At 38.0% G+C, this 22,325-nt stretch overlaps 2 protein-coding genes across 8 annotated transcripts in view; one reads left to right on the top strand and one right to left on the bottom strand.

The window, feature by feature from the left end:
- AIMP1 (aminoacyl tRNA synthetase complex interacting multifunctional protein 1) overlaps nt 1–6,286 on the bottom strand; it is a 42,691-nt gene extending 36,405 nt beyond the window's left edge. The window contains exon 1 of one of the 2 annotated variants that reach the window (XM_064510559.1): nt 6,142–6,286. In XM_064510559.1, the coding sequence (XP_064366629.1) occupies nt 6,142–6,260 (119 nt within the window). In that variant the 5' untranslated portion in view covers nt 6,261–6,286. The remainder of the gene's footprint in view (nt 1–6,141) is intronic. The other variant, XM_026108708.2, reaches the window with a different exon arrangement.
- Nucleotides 6,287–6,424: 138 nt separating this feature from the next.
- TBCK (TBC1 domain containing kinase) overlaps nt 6,425–22,325 on the top strand; it is a 114,446-nt gene continuing 98,545 nt past the window's right edge. For 2 of the 6 annotated variants that reach the window (XR_010388912.1, XM_026108633.2), the window contains exons 1-3: nt 6,425–6,648; nt 11,432–11,668; nt 14,149–14,221. Coding sequence is in view for 4 of the 6 variants with exons in the window: in XM_026108633.2 (XP_025964418.2) it covers nt 11,476–11,668; nt 14,149–14,221 (266 nt within the window). In the remaining 2 variants the exon portion in view is untranslated. Of the gene's footprint in view, nt 6,649–6,807; nt 6,951–8,860; nt 8,882–11,431; nt 11,669–14,148; nt 14,222–22,325 lie in introns of those variants that run through there. The other 4 variants (XM_026108623.2, XM_026108643.2, XM_064510548.1 and 1 more) reach the window with 4 other exon arrangements.

Raw genomic sequence — 22,325 nt, 5'->3', positions numbered from 1 at the left:
CCTTGGCCGGAGCACCCTTCTACAGCCCTCATTTAAAATCTCATCCAGACAGCTCATCCCTTTGCTCCAGCTGCAAGCTCAGGACCACCGAAACATTTACATGTCATTTTACTGACCATTCCTCATTGGCATGATGCCGATAAGCAGACCACAACATACTTCGGAAGAAGGACTGGAGAGGACACATCCCCACTGTGGAAGGCTACTACCCCAATCCCAGGAGGAAGCAGGAACCCACTGATATGCTGGGCTTGAGGTATAGCTCATTGCTGCTCTGAGCAGGGAAAGAGACTAATTAACCTAAACAGTCCTACAGGGCTTTTACAGTTTGCCTGGCATGCCAAAGGCATGAGATACCTCAAGCCCAGCACATTAGTGTCAGTCTCTGTTCCTGCATCAAGCTCAGCACCACATATCTATGTCTGATTACAGTTACAGATGAAAACAGCCAAAACCCTTTAAAGCCTCAACAGAAATATCTTTGTTAGGCAGGTATTTCCCACCAAAAAGTCATTTTCTTATCATTAAGCCCATCTTAAGCCGACGTCCTTATTACATAACACTATTTTTTTTAAGCCAGAGAAAGAGAAGCAGGCTGTAGAATTTTAATTAGAGTTGTATCAACTTCATCAGTATAATTGCAGTCAGAGGGAAGGATGACTTCTTTTTCTCTTCTTGTTTGCCTAAAAAGACCACTTCTGACAGACTATGCTGACTGGTAAAGAAGATAGAGGAATTAACCAGCATTTTATTCCTATTAGATTTACCTGATATTTGAGCAAGGACGTGTGACAGGCTAGCCAGCCTGCTGTCATTTACATCGCTGTCTATACCCTTTTCAGGCACAATTTTACTGCCTTTATTTGCCTCTGGAATTTCATCTGTATGCCAAGTTTCACTCTGGAATTTTTTTAAAAGGGCACCTCTCTAAGGCAATGAGAGCAAGAAAGGTATTACCAGTATTCCCATCACCTTTCTTGTTACCTTTTTTAGCATCACCATAATTCTCTCGATAACTTCTAGACCAATAGAAGACATTCTAATAGTCTTCTTTTAATAGGCTTACTATTACGAGTACATAGTACCTCAGCTGTAAAGAGATACATGCTGAAGATGGATAAGAAATGAAGAGCTTGAACTGTCTTCCTTATTACATGCTACATAGTAGGAAAGCATTCTACAACCTGGATAATTAAAATACAGGAACAGACTGAGATTCCATAGCCTCCACAGACTACCACCACTGCAAGCTGCAAAGAACTATTTAAATAAGCATCTGCTAAGAATAGCTGAGGTACAATTTTGGGGCATGGGAACAGGATAAATAACATGAGGTCCCCTTAAGCCAAGTTTCATCAGTCTAAGAAAACATAACCAGTCTTTACAGTTTTGTATACATCAACAGGATTCTTAACAGCAGCAGGTAGGTTACAGTATTCTCACTAATTTAATTCTAACCACATGAATCATTGGCTCTGTATCTCTGAAGTCGTAATGCAGACAGTATTATATTTTCCTGCTCTCCAAGAAGGGGGGGGAAGGAAAAAAAAAAAAAAAAAAAAAAGGAAAGCTTTAACTGATGACTTAGTGGTCTGTGGTTACCAAGCCAGTTGGGGAATCATTTTTCACTCAAGAAATTACTTTTAAAGGAAAGCACCTTTTCCCAAGCACAAAAACAAGATAAAAAAGTTTTGTTCAGCAGGGTGCTTTGAGAGTACCCAAATATTTCCAAACTCATATTAAATTATGGGTAAGGATGGCTTCCATTACACAGGAAAGAAAAGCTATCAGGGAAGCTTATTTGCTACTGTGTAAAACTAAGGTAACCATGGAAAGGAAAACTAAATATAGATGATCTCTCCCTCTCCCCAAGCCCCTACCCTCCACCCCAACAAATGTGCAAGCACTACAGGAAATCTAACAAAGGAAATGTTTCTTAGTGACGGTAATGAGAACCATCCAGGTAACTGTTTAGAATAAGAATTATACAGAGGTTACTGGGTTTCTCTGAAGCCCTGGATTTTTCCCCCAGCACTCTAAGTGCCCTTATGACAGACTGTACAAAACTGAGAGGCAATATGAAAACCTGTCACAACTGCAGCAACCAGCCATAAAAATCATAACAGCACAAGAAACAGGAGAAGCTATTTCCTTTCATGTTCCTAGCAGCAGCCTTCTATGCTAACCATTCGGTTTGGCTACATTGTTTAGCATTTGAAATTTTGTAAGTTTTAGAGAACATTTCCTTAGAAGGTACAAAGATGAAGGGATTTGTCACATGGCAGCCGCAACACACAGCCATCAGCTCCATAATCAGAAAAGTTCAAAAATATTATGGCAGATAACAGATTCCTGTTCTTGCACATTTGATCACTCTTCCTATGCCAACTACTTTACAGTTACTTTTTTAATATAGATATTTCTCAGGGTAACTGTAGTTTTAGACATTTACCATGCTCTATACATTCTCTGAATTCAGCCAAGTTCGCTGATCAGCCTTAAATTTTCTTGTTTTGTCATCTACTTGTACCGTAATGTACTTTGCCCCTCCCAAATTCATACAACCTGTATAATAAACTGAGAAAAAAAAATATTACATCTTCCAATTAGCTAATATAACACAGCACTTGACCCAAAAAGACCAGTGAAGTTTTGGTTGATCATTCCTACCAGATCTCCAAGATTTTCCAAAGGAAATGGGATGAAATAAAGGGCAGAAGAGAAACAAGAGGATTTCCCTCCCACCCCATGAAATATGAACCTATTTCAAAGTTAAGGACTATTAATTGCTTAAAAAGAAATAAAAAAGTTAATGTATTTGATATTAATTCCTGTGGGAACCTAAAGCAACAGAATGGTAATACGTGTTGCCTGTATGATTCTAAAATTAGAACACAGTGCAATTATTTGTACACAAGGCAGACTTTCACTTCACCAATTAAAACACTAAGTTTTTTTGAATTATATATTTATGGTACCATTACATTGCTTTGGTAAACTAGAAATGGTAGAATAGACGAAAAAAGCATATAGGCATGCTGAAGGAAAATACTGTACAGCAGCATCTGAGTATATGTGATAATATTGACATTTAATCAATATTCCACTGGCCACATATTATAACTATACTTTAAGATGTGACCAGGACAGAAAATATTTATTGATTAAAGAAATCCAAACCAATGCCATGAGAAGCCTCATACTCCTGAAGTCCTGTACCTTTATGAGGACTCATAAAGGAGGTGAGATTTGTAGCCACCTGAGAGCTCAATTTTCATTTTTTCATTTCACCCTTGGTCTAGATATGTCTTGGACAAAATTTATCTCCCATTTTGCATCTCAACAGTCTTTTTTTTTTTTTCCTCCCCCTTGCCAATTAAAGATCCAGTCTTCATCCTGATGCCATTATTTGGGTTCTTGTCCCTCAAATGCACTAGCTATCTCTGCTGCTTCTTAGGGAATTCTCAGAAAGGAACAGAATAACATGGTGTCAATAAGATTCTTTATTCCATTTTAATGTTTTGCAAATAAAAAGCAGAAAAATCTGTACTTTTCTAATTTGACTCTACTGCTAATTACTAAATTTACGAACAGCAGCAGCAATTTTAGAAGTGGTCTGTAAATCCCAAAAGAAAGTACACAAATCACTTCAACTGGTTATTTCTTATAATACAAACTAGCACAATACTTCTAGAGCATAAACTAACACAGAAATATTTTAATGTATTTGTAATATTTCTATATTTTTAAAGCTTCACGCTGACAAAAATGATTGTACTATATCTCCATATATTACAAACTAATTCAAAAATTAACAAAAAGGTGATGACTTTCTACTTTAGTCTTAACTCAAACAAACAAAATACCCCACAAATCACAGACAGCAAGGTTTCTATTGACTTCTTGGAAGAAAAACAGAGAGACAAGATTAGGAGACAAAATTTCAAAGCCTGATCAAACTTATTGTGATGCCCATGTCACTTAAGTTACCAATTCAGAACATCAAACATATAGCATAGAATTTTGGTGATAAACATTTCATATATGCTTCAACATTTTTTAGAACAAAACTTTGTTCTTCAAAAATGTGATTCTACAAAGGACACTTAGCAGGCAACTTCAGAAAAGACATGACCAGAAAAAGGGAGGAATACCACGAATATGGCCTGCATGATGTAGCATTACTACCATGACATTTTGTACTCTTCCTTGCAGAAACATCTCCTAAATCAGACAGAAGAAAAGTTCATGGTCTGTTTGAACCTCCCTTGATAAAGAGGCTCTAAGACAGCCTGCCACTGTTCATTCAGTTACTAGTTTTGATTTATACTTATGTTAAAGCAGCTCAATCACAACTTTCTGCATTAAATATTTCAATTATTTTTTTCAGATTCAGATTGTTCTCCCACTCACACATGCCTCAGAGGCCTCAAGTCTTAAAGGCTACAGCTACCTTAGCAACTCAAGAGTTCTATTTTTTCCAGTCTGATGTGCTATTTTCAGATTTGCACAACATCCTTTTTCTAAACAAAGTATTTGATATAATTCTCTCCAAACTGTTCACTGCTTTCCATCTGGGGAACGAGAAACTGTTTGCTTCTCTTACATTACAAAATATAAAAGAAGCAAATAACCCTATAATGTTGTATGGAAAAGACAAACAAGCTTCACATTTATGACTGGGAAAAAATGTTCCCCAGACCACACTTCCTGAAGTTAATTGTAAAAGTCATTTTGACTTAAATCACTCTGCCTTCAATATCTTGCACCTTTAGGGGCTGCAGTGCTTTTGAAATGTCAAGGCAACTCACCTTTTTTTTTTTTTTTTTTTTGTAGTAAATTCTTCAAAGTCAGAATTGCCATAATACCAATGTATTGTTAACCTGCAACATGGGAGTCTGGGGGATATGATGACGAAGTCACACTGACAAAGAAAGATCCTTCAGGCTGACTACAAAAACACTTTACTGATTATTTGATAAAAATTACCTGGGTTATAAGCATATGCCACTCATTTCTAAGGCCGTCCAAGTATGAAAAGCATCATACTCTTTTTAGTAATATCCACTATTACTTTAGGGAGTTTTTGATTTTTACAGATATTGGGTTTACTTTCCAAATTACGTGTTATTATTTAAACATAGGTGCACAATAATTTAGTAAGTGAATAAAAAGGGCATACAAAACCAGAACGGTATGTTTGATCACTACTGCCTAGAATTACTAGTGGTTTTACTCAAGTATCATGAATCACAAGTGCTTGTGAAAAGCAAAGACTCCAACTATTAAAAAAAAACAAATTAAAGAAACAGAAAGAGCCTGAAACACAAAGACAACTTAGTGCCTGCTTTGCAGTAGCGTTTGTTTCATTTTACAAGCACTGAAACTCAGCACAAAGGCATTTAACGATAAGCTCAAGATATACACAATTTCAGTAATACTGTCGTATAGCAGTTGTTTGTGACTCCTAACATAAACTAGCAAGAAATAACTCATAAGCTCATCCCACTTATCTAATACATGCATCCAAGTACGAAGATGTGATCTCTATGTTGTGTCTTCACAAATATCTCTACTGAAGATAGGCTGAAGACATACACTATTTTTCACACACTGAAATCTGTGCACAAGGAACCTGAAGGCATATTGTGTGCCAAAAACAGGGAAGTTATCACCTTTTTGAGTAACACCAGCAGTTTACACGCCCAGTTCAACGAGCACCCCGCACCTGCGGCTTCCGGGCCGCTACAGCGTTTACTCCAGCAGCCCCTCGCCAGGTCACTCCCAAGCTGCCGTTTCAGGGTGAACCTCAGCCGAACACGGGGACACAAGGGGCCCCAGCAGGACCCCCCGCGCGTGCCCTCCCTCCCACCCGCGCCGCCGGCCCTCGCCAGCCCCGACAGAAACGCGCGGTACAAACTACGCAGCGGCAGCGGGCCCAGCGCCCTCGTCCCCCCGCCGCGGCCCTGCCCCAACGACCGGGCTCGGGCCGCCATGACGCAGCCCCCCGCCGCCTCCGGGGCCGCCCCGCGCCGCCCTCGCGGCCCCGCTGCGAGGACGCGGAGGGGGCAGAGCCGCCCCCGGGGGTCGGTCAGACCCAGGCCCGGGCCCAGCCCGCCGCCCCCGCGGGGAAACACTCACATGAACCGACGGGAGCCGCCGCCGCCGCGCGCCTCCGCCCGCCGTGAGGAAGGACCCCCCTCGCGAGGCTGCCCTCGAGGGCGCCGGCTTTTGGGAGAAAGCGCCCGGCAGAGCCTCATTCCCCCCAGCGAGTGCGTTGTTGCTCAGGAGAAAGCGCTCACGATGTTGTTCTATGAGTACCCGGGCGCCGGAGATTCACCTGGAAAAAAAAGGCTAAACTTTTTTATTTTTTAAATATGTATTAAGGGAGAACTAAAAGGGAGCTCAGGCATCGCGCTAGGCACCTCTACGCCGGGGTCCTTCTGGAGGCTGGCGGTGGAGGTGACGTCACGGAGCGGCGAGGGCCCGCGGGGGCGGGGTGTGGAGTGGCACGTCGGTGCGGCGGCACCTGCGGAGGTACCGCCACCGGGACCGGGACCGGAATCGGAATCTGCATCTGCTCTCGCTCCGCCCTACCCCGCCCTGGCCGGGCCGGGGTGCCGCGCTCCCCCGCCACAGCAGCCCCAGGTGGGGCCGTGCTGCGGGCGTAGCGCTGGGCTGAGGGGAGCTCCCCCACCCCTCCCCCCTCCCCTGCGCGCGGCGACCGTTAGTAACGGTCGCGCTGAGGGAGTCGCGAGGCCCGCGCGCCCGCACCGCGGGGACGGGCGGGGCGGCAGGGTGCGGCGCAAGCGCTTCCTCAGCGGCGCCTGCGGGGGTGGATTTCAGAGGCGGCGCCGGCTGGGGCCCTTTTGGACTCGCTTTTGGGGTGCGAGTGCCCGCCCGGGCTGCGCAGCGGGGCTCGGGGTTGCCTCCCCGCTGCTCAGCGCGGAGTAAGTCTGGTTGGGCGAAGCGGGGGGGGGGGGGGCCAAAAACACTGTGACACTTGCTTGGTTGTTTTTTTTCCTACAATTTTTGTCTTCATTGCAGACAAAATTACTGACACTGTACCCCTTTCAAAATCTGTTTTACGTTATCTGTTGATCCCAAATTGAGTAACAATGTTATAATGAAAATTGATACATTTATTTATTCTTTTGTTGAATTGGTGTAGCTGGAATAGGAAGAGAAGTGTTTAGGAAAGTCGTATCTACATATATTTTCATACAGGAAAATACTGTTTTTTTTATACAGTGAGTTTGTTACTTTTGACAAAATAATGTTTTTTAAAAAGCATTTTTTAAGTATGCCTGATATTCTCAGAATCTGTGTTTATGCCTGTGACTCCATAGTTATTCTTTATTTCTAAGTAGAATACTTATTATTTCAGTGAATGTCTGAGTATTTGGAATATTTCATAAAAGAGGAAGTAATGATGGTATAACGGCAAAATTTTTAAATAAAAACAATACTACTCATTCAGATTTCTGAGTGATCTGATGAAATCTCTGCAGTACTACAGTATTGTTTGCAGCAGATGTTTATACTGCAAATATGAAAGATTTATGAGGTGAATTGAACTTAATCTGCAGGAAAACAAATAAATTAAGCTAATAATTTAGTATTTTCTTTTATTTTGTAGTTAATTAGGTCTCTGGTCATTATTGTGATTGTGCTAACATACTCTTACCTAACTTCTGTATCAAATGAAAGGTTATCAAAGTAATGCTAATTTGAAGTTAAGTGGAAACTTGTAAAGAACTTCTGTTCCTGGTGGGTTTACTGAGAGTGTTGGCTAGTGTTTGTGTATACAGTAAAGGTTTCTCAGGGAGATTTGGATGGAGGTAGTGGGCTAGGGAAGGTTGTTTAGAGGTGGGATGCAAAACAGGCCACTTCTGGACTTCTAATCTTCATGCCAGACCTATTTTGCAGATGTGATAGACTGTGTTTCATATACTCAGTAAACCATACTCTGGAAGCAACGACTCAGTAATTTAGGATGACACTAATAAGACAAGTCTTCGCTTCCTCTTCCATCCCCACTGTTTCAAATTATCAGAATTGGATTTCCAGAATTCAGTCCCAGAATTGAATTTGCCTGAACTGTTTCCGGCGTCCATTTAAAATAACACAACAATTTTTTTCTTTTCCTCTTTTTATTTCAAAGCAATTGGGAAGTCCTGCAGACTATAATTCATTCCTCCAAATTATAAAATTAATGCAATATGTGTCTTTTCTATATAGAAGAAACAAGTTTGATATGTGAAATTGTGTGCTGTGAGCGTGGTGAGGATTTGTAGCACTCTGTGTGTTTATATCTCTACCGGATTTGATGTGGATTGAAGAAAAGGATGATTTAAACAGTTATATAAAGTATTACTTCGGATAAGTTTTAAAAATATATATGACATTCTGTTTGAATTTAGAAATGACAGTAAGTTACTAGAGAAATGACTAGATTGAAATAACTTAGTTTAATGGACTGAACAAAAGGGAATTTTTAATGTGTGCTTCTGTTTAAAGCTGGGGGTAAAAGGATTTAATTTGGGGTTTGCAGTTACTTAGTTTATTTTTTAAGTCAGTCTGGGAATTTTTGGAAGTTGAGAATTAAGGGCAGATATCAGAATTTAATTGTGAAGTTAGCTGTTGACAGAACTAGCTCTTTTCCAGCATCAGAGAGAGGGTTGTTTTTTTTTTTTTCATTGCTTTAGTGGATTCCAGAGAGTCAGTTCTGTAAAACAGAAAAACATGTTTTTTGTAAACAAAAAAACTTGCTTTAATATGTACCTTCTAAAATTCTCACTTTTGATTCCTTACAGTAGCCAATGGGAAAGACTGTTTGTTTTTTTTGTTTCTTCTGTTTTCTCTGTGCAACCAATGAAAAGTGAGTGATAATCTGCAACTGTCTAGTCCAAAACATCGAAAGTGGTCTAGCTGCTCCTAGTGGGCAAAATGTCTAGAGTAAAAGAAAAGGTCAATTTCTTAAGATGACTGTTGAACTGTTGTTAGTTAACGGATCTTTTTATTAAAATTTCTTTCCGGATGTCAGCTGAACGCAGATCAAATGTATTAAAGAAGTGTTATCTAGCAGATTGCTTTTTAACAGTAGAAATGAAAACACTTCTTACCTGAGTAAATATATAGTAAATGTTATATTTAAATATTTTAGACATAATGCATCTTATCTTTTGGTATAATTTTACTTTTTTTTTTTTTTTTTTTTTAAGAGCAATTATTGGAGTCCTGATGTGCCAAACAAGATTACAATCCATTATCTAAGTCGAGATTTCTTTTTCATGTTTAATATCTATTTACCTTCAGAAGCAGGGTAGTTCATTTGGCAGACATGAAATTCCTACAGGAATCTGGGTCTTAATTTATTATAAAAATACGGTTAAAGCTTTGCTATTGGAACTTGCTGTGCACCAATAGGTCTTAGTCCTTGCACTCAGTCCAACTTAGGTCTTTCCAATGGTACACTACAAGTGTGAGTTGCATGGTTAGCATTCCAGAATCAAACCTTCCAAGCAAATGTTAAATGTTCCTAAAATATGAAAGCATTGTGTCTTTACATGCAAGACTTATTATAGAAAAGTATTATTAAAAATACGTCATTTGTTTTCTTCTTTCAGAAGTTTGCTTTATATGTTCATGTTTAATATGATGACCAATGTAGAAATTAAATGACCATATCTCACCTTTTTGTTCACAAAAAAACACACGAGTAAAAAGTAGCAAAAGCATCCATGTATTTGCTTTGTGTCTTAAGTTCAACTGTATTTGTTAAAACAGAATGTGTGCTCCATACTTTCTGTTTCTATACACTTGGTAGAGATGTTTGGTGTATAAGGATCTCTGTGTAACCTATTATGGGAACACTATCTCAATCAAGATTCACAAAAGGAGTAAGAAGGCTTTTAATGGGAATTCTGTGGTGGGAACAAGATTGTTCCCTCAGGGAAAAGATAATTCTGAGTGACTAAAGTGTTAAATCCTCTTTCTCTTGGATGACTTTCTCAAGAGAGAATAGCTTTTACTGAAAGCAGCAGGGTAATGTTGGTCAAAGGGGGTTAAAAAAAAAAAAAAAGGCACTTAGCTCCTTTAGTGCTCTGAACAATCTCATTGTTTCATGAAGTCCCTAAGATGATAAAGAATTATTGCATCTGTTTTGGAGGAATTGGTTTTATGCTTTAAACTTTTGCTATTGTTTTTCTTATCAGCTTAAAATCCTGAGAGTTCCACCTCCTCTCCATTTTTTCTTTTCCTGGAGCAACTGCATAGCTGTTCCTACACTTAAGAATTTTTGATTACTATTCTGTAAGTGATGAGAGAGTTGGACGTGCTTTCTACATCAGCTGGTGGACTCCTTCTGTTGATTATATATGCAGATGCCTCCAGACCCTATGCTATAATGTCTTTGAAGTCAAAGTGAACTGAATGGTACCCTTCTGCTTTAGGCTCATTCATGAAACGGGGTTTTTTTTTGTTCTCTCACATCTCTTCCCGTGCTTTGCGGCAGTGCCATCCACTTTAGCATGATGGCTTACAGGCCAGGCTTCACTCTGGAGCATATGAGCTTGGCATTTTTAGCTCCACTCACACGCAGAGATAAGTGCCCATACCCCTGTATGGGGGTTTATACACAAGTTTGTATGTGTTATGGAAACACAACATGCACTGCAGAGGTAATACTGTCTAATAAAGGCTTGCAGTGGCTTGATTTTCCACGTGGGGAATCCAGAAATGGTCTGAACAGAGATTTGAACTCAGTTTTCAGATTCTGATACTTGGTGTCCAAGATTAAATTTTTAATTTGTTAGTAGAGAAGTCCATGCAGTTTTGTCTGAGGCTGAGCTGACTGGCTGTAGAAGTGGCTGTTACTTGTGCATCTTATTGGTTTTCATAGTCTTGAACTGCATAGTGGTTGGTTATGGAAAAGTGCAAGGAAATATTTAGCTCAAAGTAAATTGAAATGCATGGTTCCGAGTAGACAAATTGTTCTGGCTGGAGATAAAAATGGTCATGAAACTGAATGCTTCCGGAACTGAGCTGAAAACTAACCAACTTTGCTTGGCTGTCCCATAGAAATATTTAATGTAGATGTAGTGCCTTTACTGTTTTTTGAGTAAATACCCTATTTTAAAGCAGTAGTCATCTGAATATTGCTTATATTAAAGCATGTCTGCTCCCAAGAATAGTTTTATCTAAATGAGTCTTATCTCTGTGTTTACAAATATTACTATATTTTCATCTTTAAATGTAGTATTTGTGAGGCAGCAGCACTGTATTATTGTGTTCATTATGCAAAAATGTTTCTTTCCTCCTTTTACTGAGAAATACATTTTAATTGCCTTATTTAGTCAACACCCTTAAAGCTGAGTCACAAAAATCCATACCTTTTGTACGTAAGGTTTTGCTCTGTGTTCCCTTTAAGGAACGTGAATTGTCTGGAAGGGGTTCAGATTGTGTGAAGAAAAGATGTTTCCTTTAAAAGACACTGAGATGGGTGCCTCCACCTTCTTCGCCTCAGCTCTGCCACATGATGTTTGTGGAAGTAACGGCCTTCCTCTGACACCCAACTCCATCAAAATTTTGGGGAGATTTCAAATCCTTAAAACAATCACCCATCCCAGGCTTTGCCAGTATGTTGACATTACCAGGGGAAAACATGGTGAGTGTCTGTTTTATGTTTGGTTACAGTTATGTTTTTGTTAAAGTATATCTGAAGGCAACTGAGCAGAATATTGCACCAGTTAAAGAAGGTGGCTGGCTTTCACTCTCAAAATGACTGCGTGCCTTTACTGTGACTAGCAGTACTGGTGCTTTTGTTTCTTCTGTACACAGTCAAGGCAGATGTTGGTTGGTTGTCTTATCTGTTCTCTTTTGTTATACGTCATGCTAATCAATGGAAGCTGGAAATTTTCTTTCTTATTTTCCTTCCTCAGTGCAAAATTTTTGTACTCAAATGCTGTATCATATCTATGTGTAGGACATTGAAATAGATGCATCTTTGATGCTGAGCTACTACGACTTGTTTTTATCTTGTGAACGATTTCATGTAATGGTTAAGTCTCCTGTACTTGTTTGCAGCTGTTTTTGTTGCCTCAGCCATATCAAATCTTGGTTGCAAGTTTTACTTTTTTTTTTCTCTCTTTTGCTGTTCAAGATCTCTCTCGCTAACAATTGCTTTATTCTGGTATGGAGGTTTTTATTAAATGTTTTCACACTTATTGTTAGCTCAAATAACGCTTCAGTTCTTTCCACTTGCAATGATCTCACTATGCAAGCTCAACAGGAGGGGAGCACTTAACTCCCACAAAATAGCTGCAACACCTTTGACAGACTTTAAGTGGTTGTTAGCTTTACGTGTAAATCCAACAACATTCTCTGTATCAAAATGCATTGTCTTTGATAAGCTACAGGATTTCATAAAGTATCGGATTTTTTTTCCCTTTATAATGCGGAATGATAGGATATTTCAGATTTTTAGAAAATTATGCAGTTGCTGACCCCAAACACTCTGAAGTGTTTTGGGCAGAGAGGGAGTGGTTTCTTCCTGCCTGTTCATTTGCCCACACGCTTGTACATTTCTTGTATTTTGCAGCCAATAGATCTAGAAAGTGTAGTCTTTTTCATTTTGTGTTTGCTGTTATCTCTTGATATTGGATTTTCTTACAGCACTTTTTGAGCTGAGAGATTAAGAAACACTAACTAACATAACACTCAGTAAATCAGAGATATGGTTAAATGGGAAAATTTGGCCTTTTCGAAGTGAAGGTGTGGGTGACATAAAGGTTTTCTAGTGTATATAAATATGAAGGAAAAGACATTTTGTGATAATTAAAGCAGCTTTCAGGATAGTGATTAAAGCCTCTAACTGTGAAGTCATGAGAATGTTTTGTTCAGAGTGCTCAGAATAGTAGTGGTTAATCACTTTCAAATAAGATGGCTTTTCTTATACAATCTCAACATTCATGCTAGATTTTATGGTTCTAGTACGGACAGAGTTCTTCACTCATTTATCCCAGGCGTAGTGATTTAATATTATTTTTCTTGCAAATGTCAGTTTTTCCACTTGTGGAAAAATGAGAAGGCAGTCAAGAAAAACAAAAAAATCTAAGATATGTGTATTCCCCGTCCCCCCCCAAAAGACTTTCAAAAGGGGAATATAAAAGCAACAGAAGAACATTCAAACTAAAGTCTAATTTTTATTTGTTAAAATTAAATTATTTGTAAATCTTTTATAGCATTGTAGAGGACAGTCCTATTCTTTTTCCAAAAAAGTTTAAGTGGTCCTTTGACTTTTAAATAAAAAAAAAAAATTGTTGAGTAACAAGTGTTCCAGCTTTAATGTGATGGCTTTTGTTCCTCAGAGTATTTTCTGTCTTTATGTTGCTGTAACAATCTCATTATAAAATCATATTTTTGGTTGAAATAGTGGTGTTTGGTTTTGAGTCTGGATACTTACTACCAGCTGTTTTATGAGCAGCAGAAGTAACAAAGCCCACCTTCTTTGGGAGTTACCTTACATTCCCATGGTCTTTCCCTACCTCCCCTTACAATCCCCATCTGCACTGCAACAATCCTTTTTCCTCTTCCTCTGTATTCAGAGTCAGCCAATCAATATCTGGAATATGTGAGATTCCTAAAAATCCTATAACTATTTGCTAGACAAGAGATACTAGAGCTAGCAGTGTGCTAGTTGATGACAAATCAAGACTAACTCCTGCATTCACTCTGAATCCCTTGTCTCAAAGCTGGTGTTACTCTGAGCCTCTCTCTCATCAACCCAGCCACAGATTTCTGCATATCTGCTTATCTTCTCTGAGACCTCTAGTCTTAGGTTAAATCTGGTTGATGTGGGCTGAGGGGTTCAAAACTTACTGGGAGGGGACTGGATGGATGTGTTGGCACTACTCTTTCCTGAAGAAACAGGGCAAAGATTTGCTTTAATCAGATAATCTGCTCTATTTCATATATGAAAAAGATGGTGATGTACCCAAGTTATACATCTTTAATATTTAAATTATTTGTAATCTTCCATACAATGTATGACAATAATTTACCATATGCCAAATAGTTAGCACAAGAAGATTGTATTCCAGGTGTCTCACCTGGATTCTAATTCTGGTATATATTTTTTTCAATCAGAGAGGCTGGTTGTGGCTGCTGAACACTGTGAAAAGAGTCTAGAAGATTTGCTACGAGAAGGAAAGCCAGTCAGGTAAAGTGTCAAGCTAAGCTCAGATTCAGTGACCAAAACTTCAGATGTCTGTGACAAAGTCCTGGAGCTTTTTTAACTACCTGCAATGGTTCATATAGATTTTACTGTGTTAATGTGAAAATTTAACCAAAAGGTGTTGTTTATCAGACAAACACATGCTTGGAAGAGGGAGTATTTATTTCTGTAAAATTCAAAAAACTAGAGGAGTCAAGGGAAACCTATTTACAACTGAAGTACTTTGTAGATCATAAAATCCTGTCTTTTTTTGTAATAGTGGTTTGAGCTTTCTTCTTAAGAATCAAGTTAAACCTATGACAGGATCAAAAACTTCCTAAGAATTAATTTGAAGATTATATGTCTACCAGATGATGAAACTTTTGTACTAGAAGTGATAAAATTTGGTGCATGTTTTTCATATGCAGAAACGTATTAGCTTATTAACTAGGAAGCAGACAGGATGTCAGGTATATATGCCAGTATGCTAATAAGCAATTTGACTTTGAGTTGATGTAGTCGCTTCAGCGAGGCTTTAATCAAAACTAAGTCCAAAGGCCAGATGTCAAGAATACTGGCTTTCATACTAGGATGTATAGAACAGTTGACCTATAGCTTTAAAAATAGAAAATAAAAAAATCAGACTTGTTGCTAAAAGTCTTAGCTGTAATTTTAAATGAAAAGCGTGTATTGTCTATTACCTTTGGAGCAAGGAAATGGCCCTTATCCTAAAGAATTTATAACCCAGAAAATGTAAAGAGTGAAAGAAGAGAAAATTATCTCCCTCTGGAATAGCAAGGTATTATAGATGGACGTGTCTTGTTATTTCCAGAACACAAAAATGTATAAAAATAAAACGTTTAGAGAAATCCAAAGGCTTTTCACGTTGTTTCTGGAAAGTTTATAGCAAGCAGTAAATTTCATACTCTTTTGGTATTAATGTAAGTGCAGAGAAGATGCTTATTCAGCAAAATGATTGTCAAATTTTGTGTGTCTTCTCAGATAGTGATGAAACTTCAAAAGGACTAGGTATGAAGGAAATTACATTTAAAAGCTGCAGTTGCTCATGTTCCTTTTTAGTATTAGTCCTTACAGGTACTGTAGTAATACTTCTGTTAAAATCTTTGATAGAGATCATTAAAGTAACAAAGAACTATTGGAAGTAATAAATAAAAACACAGTCAACAGGCATTGCAGGTGAGCTGTGTTGAATAGGTTACTGTCCTGATAAACTTCCTGTGACTCATCCTAAATTAGATTTGTATGAATGGAGTAATGTTGAATTTGTAGTGTTCTGAGTCTCGCAACCCCTGAATAGGATGCTAACAATATTGTCTGGCATTGATAACATAAAATGCCTTGTGCCTGTATGTTATATTTTTGTGCGTTTTAGCTTGTATTGGAGAAGCTACGTTGGTCAGTATAAAATCTCTTCTTATGAACACCAGTGAATGTTGCAGTGCAATATGTCTTGAAGAATGTTAGGCAAATATGGCTTCCATTTTCTTTTAAGATAAAGCGGTATCTAAAGGTGATATGTAAAGGGCTTTTCATGTGTGATATGTATTATGGTCCTTCACACGGTTTTGCATCAGGTCCCTGTTGTGCAAAGTTCCAGAAACAGTTAAAGCATCAGAAGCTTTTTTCTTCCCTTTTTCATTCAGCTCTCACACTGCTTTTTGAACATATGTATCTAGGTGTCAGATGAGAAGCAGGCCAGACTGTCTACTGTCTCTTGACTGTTTTTGAAAAAACATGCATGTAGCTGTTTTAATTTGCTTTGAATTGCTTGATAAAGTATACTTAGTAGGTTCTCTGTCAACTTCTATTGCAGTTTAATTCTGCAGCCTGCCTAACCAAAGGGTAAAGATGTCTTTTTCTTTGGAGAAAAGTTGCATTCTTTCTCTCAAAATTTTATAAATGAAACATTCTCAGATAGCAGACTGTGGTCTGTGTGCATAGCTGTCGTGCTTCTCTGTAGCAGCAGGTGTTTTGTAGCATCCAGAAAGGTTTTTTAGTCCTTTTCAGATGATTTTCTGAAGTTGTACAACTTTGGTTTGTTGACATGCTGAGAGAAGCTACTCACTTTGTGACAATTTGCTATTTTGGCTGAGGCTCTGTTGAAAGTAGATGCATAAAGCCTGGCTTCCTTTCTTCCTCTTGACTTGAGAAAATTTTCACTGAAATAGTTGACTCTACTATTTGATCTTTGCTTTAATGAGTTTGTAACACCTGAAACAGAGGGCTAAATTGTAGCCTGTATGTTCTTAGCTTTGGGAGATATTAGTGATTCATCTACTGTAAATTACAGCCCTTGCAGTAGTAGTTAAAAGACAAGTTATGTGCACTTCAGGTTTCTTGCAAGACTGACATTTTCCTTCTACTTTTTCTTTTTTTTTTTTTTTTTTTTTTTTTACTTAGAACAGATGTTTTTGTTTCTTTCGTGAGATCCTTAAATATCCAGAAATAACTTGGATGGACCAGTTCCCAGTTATCTGTTATCTGAACTGTCTGTATCAGTTACCTTCAGAAGGAAGTATTTGGCTTTTTCCATATATTCTGATTGTGTTATTCAGTGATAGCAAAGCTGGTTACACATCCGGGATTGATGTGTATGCTATTGCAATTAATTTTGTAAACTGTGTATGGAATGTGAGAAGCTGCTCTTCTGGTTTCTAGATTAATTCTCCCTGTGTTTGCCAGAAACTAAGTCTTTTGCACCTGTATCACAAGCTGATGTGAAATCAGCAGGAAATATTCTGTTACATTAGTGCTGAAATTCAAGACATAATATTATGGACTGTCCATCTTTCCATACATATTGGAAAACAGGCAATACAGCTGCTTGGTAGTTATTTGCAGTTAATCTTCTCTGAAGTCATGCATAAAGTGTAGCATACATTTCTTAATATCTGAATTATGTTAGTAAAGAAATGTAGCTATTTGCATTCTTTGTGTTTCATGAGCCTCAAAGTTTGACTAGAATTTCTAATTCTAATTGATCAGTTGTATGCAGGGCCCGGATTACTGGAAATTAGAGCTCTAACCATTTACCGAACTTGCTCTGTCACAGTGAAGTAAGCCATTTTATTGCACGTTCCACCAGAAACTTTCTAGAACCTCTATTTGTGATAGGTTCAGGAATTTATCAATTACTTGATAATATTGTGACAGCAGTCTCCACGAATTACAAAGGCAGTTTGCCATTGTCCTTAAAGTTATGTGCTCAGCTTCACTGTCAAAATATAATGCAAGTAAGTGTTTGGTAATCTGTGGTCAGATCATTTTCTTCTTTGAGCGGTGCATGTTTGGGACCTAGGCGGAGCGTGTGGCACCTTTAGAACTCCATCAGGTGAATTTCAGGGACTCTCAAATGCATTAAACAAGCGGGCTCTTTGAAATTCTTATCACAGCAGAAACGGAATTTAAGACAGCTCCTCAGTGTCTTCTGTGAACTTTGGCAGGGGGATAGCTTTGTGCACGGCATAACTGGAACTAATGCTCCTAAAAGTGACATTGATTTCAGTTTTCTTTACTGGACTTCCACCATGCTTCACAGTAACGGTAGAGAAGCTCTTTTGGAGTTGTATGCCACAGAGAACTTGGGCTATAACCAACTAGCAGCAGGTATTAATATAGAAGCCTCTGCCTTGGATGTACCCCAGATAAGGGTTTTAGGCAGTCGTGCCCCATTATTTCTCAGACCACTCTTCGTTGTCTTTTCTCTGTAAGAGATCGCAGTCTGACTTGTTGTTTGTTTATTCCTGTTTGTTTATTTTCCTGTTTGTTGTTATTTTGAATTGGAGAACTTTTTCCAGTATATTCCTGTGTGTGTATATGTACATATATACATGTGTACATATATATGTGTGTATATATGTGTGTGTGTATATATATATAAATATGAGAAAGATCATAGCTTGTAAGAGTCACAAATTCAGATCTCAGAAGTATATTCAGGAGTCATTTAGTTTTTTTTAAAGGACTAGGACTTATGTACACAATCAAGCACAATAGATATTACCTGATTTAAGCTCATAATAGTTTAATTCTGTTTAGAATTAATTTAGAATTAAATATTTCTCCAAGTCTAGCTAGCTTTCTTTGTGTTGTCTTGTGCATGCAAGGATTTTTTTGTGAGTAAACTGGAAAAAAATCACAAAAATTTTGGAGGGTAGAAGTTCCGTGTTTCAGCGGTCTCACTAAGAATAATTTTCATGTTTGTGGAAATTAAAATTTTAGCAGACTTGCAAATTTACTATTTATTTTAGTACTGTTGATACCACAGACTACAATGTAAGACATGAATTTATTTTTAAGGTTCTCCATCTTTTAAAGCCATTTAGAACTATTCCTTTGGGATACCTTTTCCATACAGTGTTAAAGGAGCTATTTTCTCTGCTCCTGTGTTGCTACAATAGGACTTGTGTGTTTTCCTTTTCTGCCACGTTTGGAGTGTGTTCCTTCTTTGAAGAAGTTGGTCTGCACTTGTATTCACAATAATAAAAATGCCAGCAAACACTGACATTCAGCAGACTTTTGGCACCTGCAATGCAGTTTCTGGGTTGGTCTTCAATTTGTGGCTCGGGCAGCCAAGCTTATTCCCTTCTTCAATAAAATATAGTTGTCATGTGTTTCGAAAGTTATGGTTTTGAAAAATTACTAGTGAACCATCAGAGATACAAGGTATAGTTTGTTATACATGGAACATTTGATGGGAAGCAGACTGTGCCTGCAGCTGTTTACTAGTTTGGAGAAAACAGGATCTGATTGATTCAGATGAGTACATTTTATTTGTCTTTATTAAACTGTCGTATGCTTATTGATTGGATTAGATTTCTTTATGCCGTCCTAGCTATTAATGTGCTTTTGGCAAACCTGAAGTGAAATTACATTATAGAGTATGATATTAGGGGAAAAGGCAATTTTTGAGTAGCCAGGGATTTTTCAAAAATATTGTAAGACAGGTGCAAGTCATCAAAATGCTGAAGGTTTTACATGATGACTTGAAGAGCTGCATATGAGCAAAACTTCAAGGGCTGAATGTCTTCTGCTTTGAATCAAGTCTGCGTTGGAATTTCACATGAGAAATCCGTATGTCACAATGAGGTTGCATTTAACAAGGATAAACGATGAACTAGGAAAATGAAGTAGCATTAACAAACAAACTTCTTAAAATTAATCTTTTCCTAAGCGTGTGTGAGAGTCTATACATTCAGGCATTCAGTGGCTTCAGAGTTTGCTTTTATTTTCTTGCCAATGGTTTATTTCCAAAGCTATAATGAAAGAATAGGCATTAGTAATGACTTGTTTATATATTATCCAAAGTTGCTTTTCTTAATATAAGAGTATTTTTTGATTTCTGTAAATAATTTTTAGTCTGACTGCAAAAATCTTGTAGCATTCCTTTTAGCATAAGATACCTCCTGTAATAGCCTTTCCCTTCACACGGAGGAAAGATCATTTGGAATGTAAAAGGAATACAGCTTTCATGAGGTAGTCAAGGTGAAGATTCCTCCACTTGATGTTAGTGAACTTTTTAGGTATGGAATCAAATTCTATGTTTGTACAGTTGACTGCAATATTTAATGACAGTGCAAAGACATCCCAGAGCATATATGTCCACATCTTTCTTGCATATGAAACATAGCAGTGTGTGTGTGATTATTTTCTTTTCTTCCAGGAAAAAAAGAAAACTAACAGAAGAATCCTACTTTTTATGAGATTATGATAATCTCTACCTTTTTGTTTTTGTTCCTTGTTATTAAAAAGTAGATATGGTGGTTAAATACAACATTGTCAGTAGATTTGGGAAAAGCGCATAATTAAATTTCAATCTTTTGCTGTACTGTGTTGCTTGTAAGCACTTTGTACAGATTTCCATGCTAAAAGTGGTATTAGAGATCTTGAGCTGAAGATGAGTTATGATAAGTTAATTGAGAGCAAAACTAGTGGAGTGTTTTGAGTCTTCAGTACCTAGTGAAAGAGGATGTTGAGTTACTATCCAAAAGATCAAGTACCAGCCTCAGGAGGAAAGTGGCTTCATCCAGGAGAGACATTTCTTCAAGATACTGCATAGATCAGTGTTAGAATTCCATTCTGCATAAGCAAGCAAACTACTGCTAACAAACTAATGACTGAGCAAACAAATGTCAACTTTGCATTGTGCAAATCTTACTAGGTTTATTTGAACCACGTTATTAATCTTAATATTGATTTATGATAGTTATAATTAGAATAAACATTGTCTGCAGGCTTGTGAGAACAAGACGTGGTTAGTATGGTTATACTAACTTAATACAATGTTTGGCACTTCATCCTGGTCATTGAAGGAAAAAAAAGGAAGAACTAATACTCATTAAACTTGCAAAATAGTGCATACTTCTTGAAGGGAATTATATTTTTAAAGTGCAAGTTCATGCACTTAGAACTACTGAGCAATATTTTGAGAGGAGCATTTGTCTCTAATCAGGGATTAGCTGGTTTGTTTCGATGTATTGATATGCTTTCAAACATCTCTAACATCATCATGGCTTGAGATTGCTTCTTACGTATGTATGAATGTTTTCTGCTTTGGTTCAAACTCCTCTTTTTTTTCTTACAGTACAAAAAGACCTGGACTTGTGCCTTCACTTCAAGCTAGGCTCCTGCCTAGAAGCTGTATTGGTCCTGTGACATCCCTACATTAGTGCTGTGCCAGACTTGAAGTGATAGAATTAAAGAACATAATGCTATGGGAAACTTCATGTCCCCTTGTCCTGCAATTTTTTGGGCCCACAAAAAAAGAAGCACAGCACAAGCTAACTTCACTGTTTGGCTTCTGCACCAACAGGACTTTTAGATACAAGTGCAGACAGAAGGAACTTCTGTTGCAACTGGCTCTGTGTGTGTGTGTGTGTGTGTGTGTGTGTGTGTGTATTTATACATACACACACGTGCCCAGTTTGTACGTACATACGTGTATATATATATATATACACACACACACATGGAAAAGTGTGTGTGTGTGTATATATATATATATGTATATGTGTATATATATATATATATATCAGGGAATTAAAGATCACTGTGGTGGGAGTGCTTAGAAGACTGACGGATTGGGCCAGTTTTAAACTGTAAAACTGAGCTTTATTAAATTCATTCATTAACAGCATTCACCTTGTTAAAGGTTAACTTGTACATGTTATCAGTCATCACTGGGTACATAAACCAGTTGATCTTTTACATTTATATTCCAGATTAGCTGTAAGTATATAATACCATGAATGGATGCCATACAGTTAGCACTGGTGGCTGTGGTCCTTGGTGGTTCTTAGAGAGGTCCAGGTGATCAGCCTTGAGAGCTCTTTCATGAAGGAAGTCAGAACCAAAGTGGACTGGTCTGTTTTCTCTGATTTTTCTCTCTAATGCCTGATATTTTTATGCTATTGCCCCCCCTCCCAAAAAGGGGCAGTCTCTTCTGCTCCCATTACTGCTTATCTTGTTTTTTTGTTTTTCTGGTCATCCTTATGTGTTTGAGAGCCTGTCCCACCTATTTGCAGTCTGCTGTGCTTAGCTTGTCCTTTGTCTGGTGACTTCTTTTGATGGATGCCTCCTACATACAACTACATCCATCTCTGATAGCCCCTTTAGTGAACATATTGCTCATTTCAGTTTCAGGGCAAGTTAATTACGTGCTGATTAATACATTTATGATTTAGTCACAGGCAACTGCTTTGGCTACACTTGGTTTTATTGTTACCTCTCTGTATAGGTGTTTCCTGCCTGTGGTGGTGATGCATACAGTATATAGATCAAAGTGATATACTTCTAATGTCTCTTGGAATATCAGTTGGTAGCTGTGAAATTCTAAACGGCACCGTTGCTTATTGGCCTCATTGCAAAGTCACTTTGATCACCTGATTTGCAGGCTGTTCTTCACTTGGAACTTTCCATTCTGTTTCACTTTTGAGTAGCATCTGTACCATTGGTCTAAGGATTCAGGTGTTTTTGAGTTAACTACTAACTTGTACCTAGGCATAGCTTTTAACCTATAGCTATTCAGATTTTTTTTTTTTTTTTTTTTTAGTATTGTACGGCCAAATTTTCCTGTTAAAACAATATTGCT

Source organism: Dromaius novaehollandiae, chromosome 4 (genome assembly GCF_036370855.1).
Source record: "Dromaius novaehollandiae isolate bDroNov1 chromosome 4, bDroNov1.hap1, whole genome shotgun sequence".
NCBI classification, from domain to species: domain Eukaryota; kingdom Metazoa; phylum Chordata; class Aves; order Casuariiformes; family Dromaiidae; genus Dromaius; species Dromaius novaehollandiae.
The sequence above is the reverse complement of the archived record's forward strand: the minus strand, read 5'-3'. Positions and strand labels throughout refer to the sequence as shown.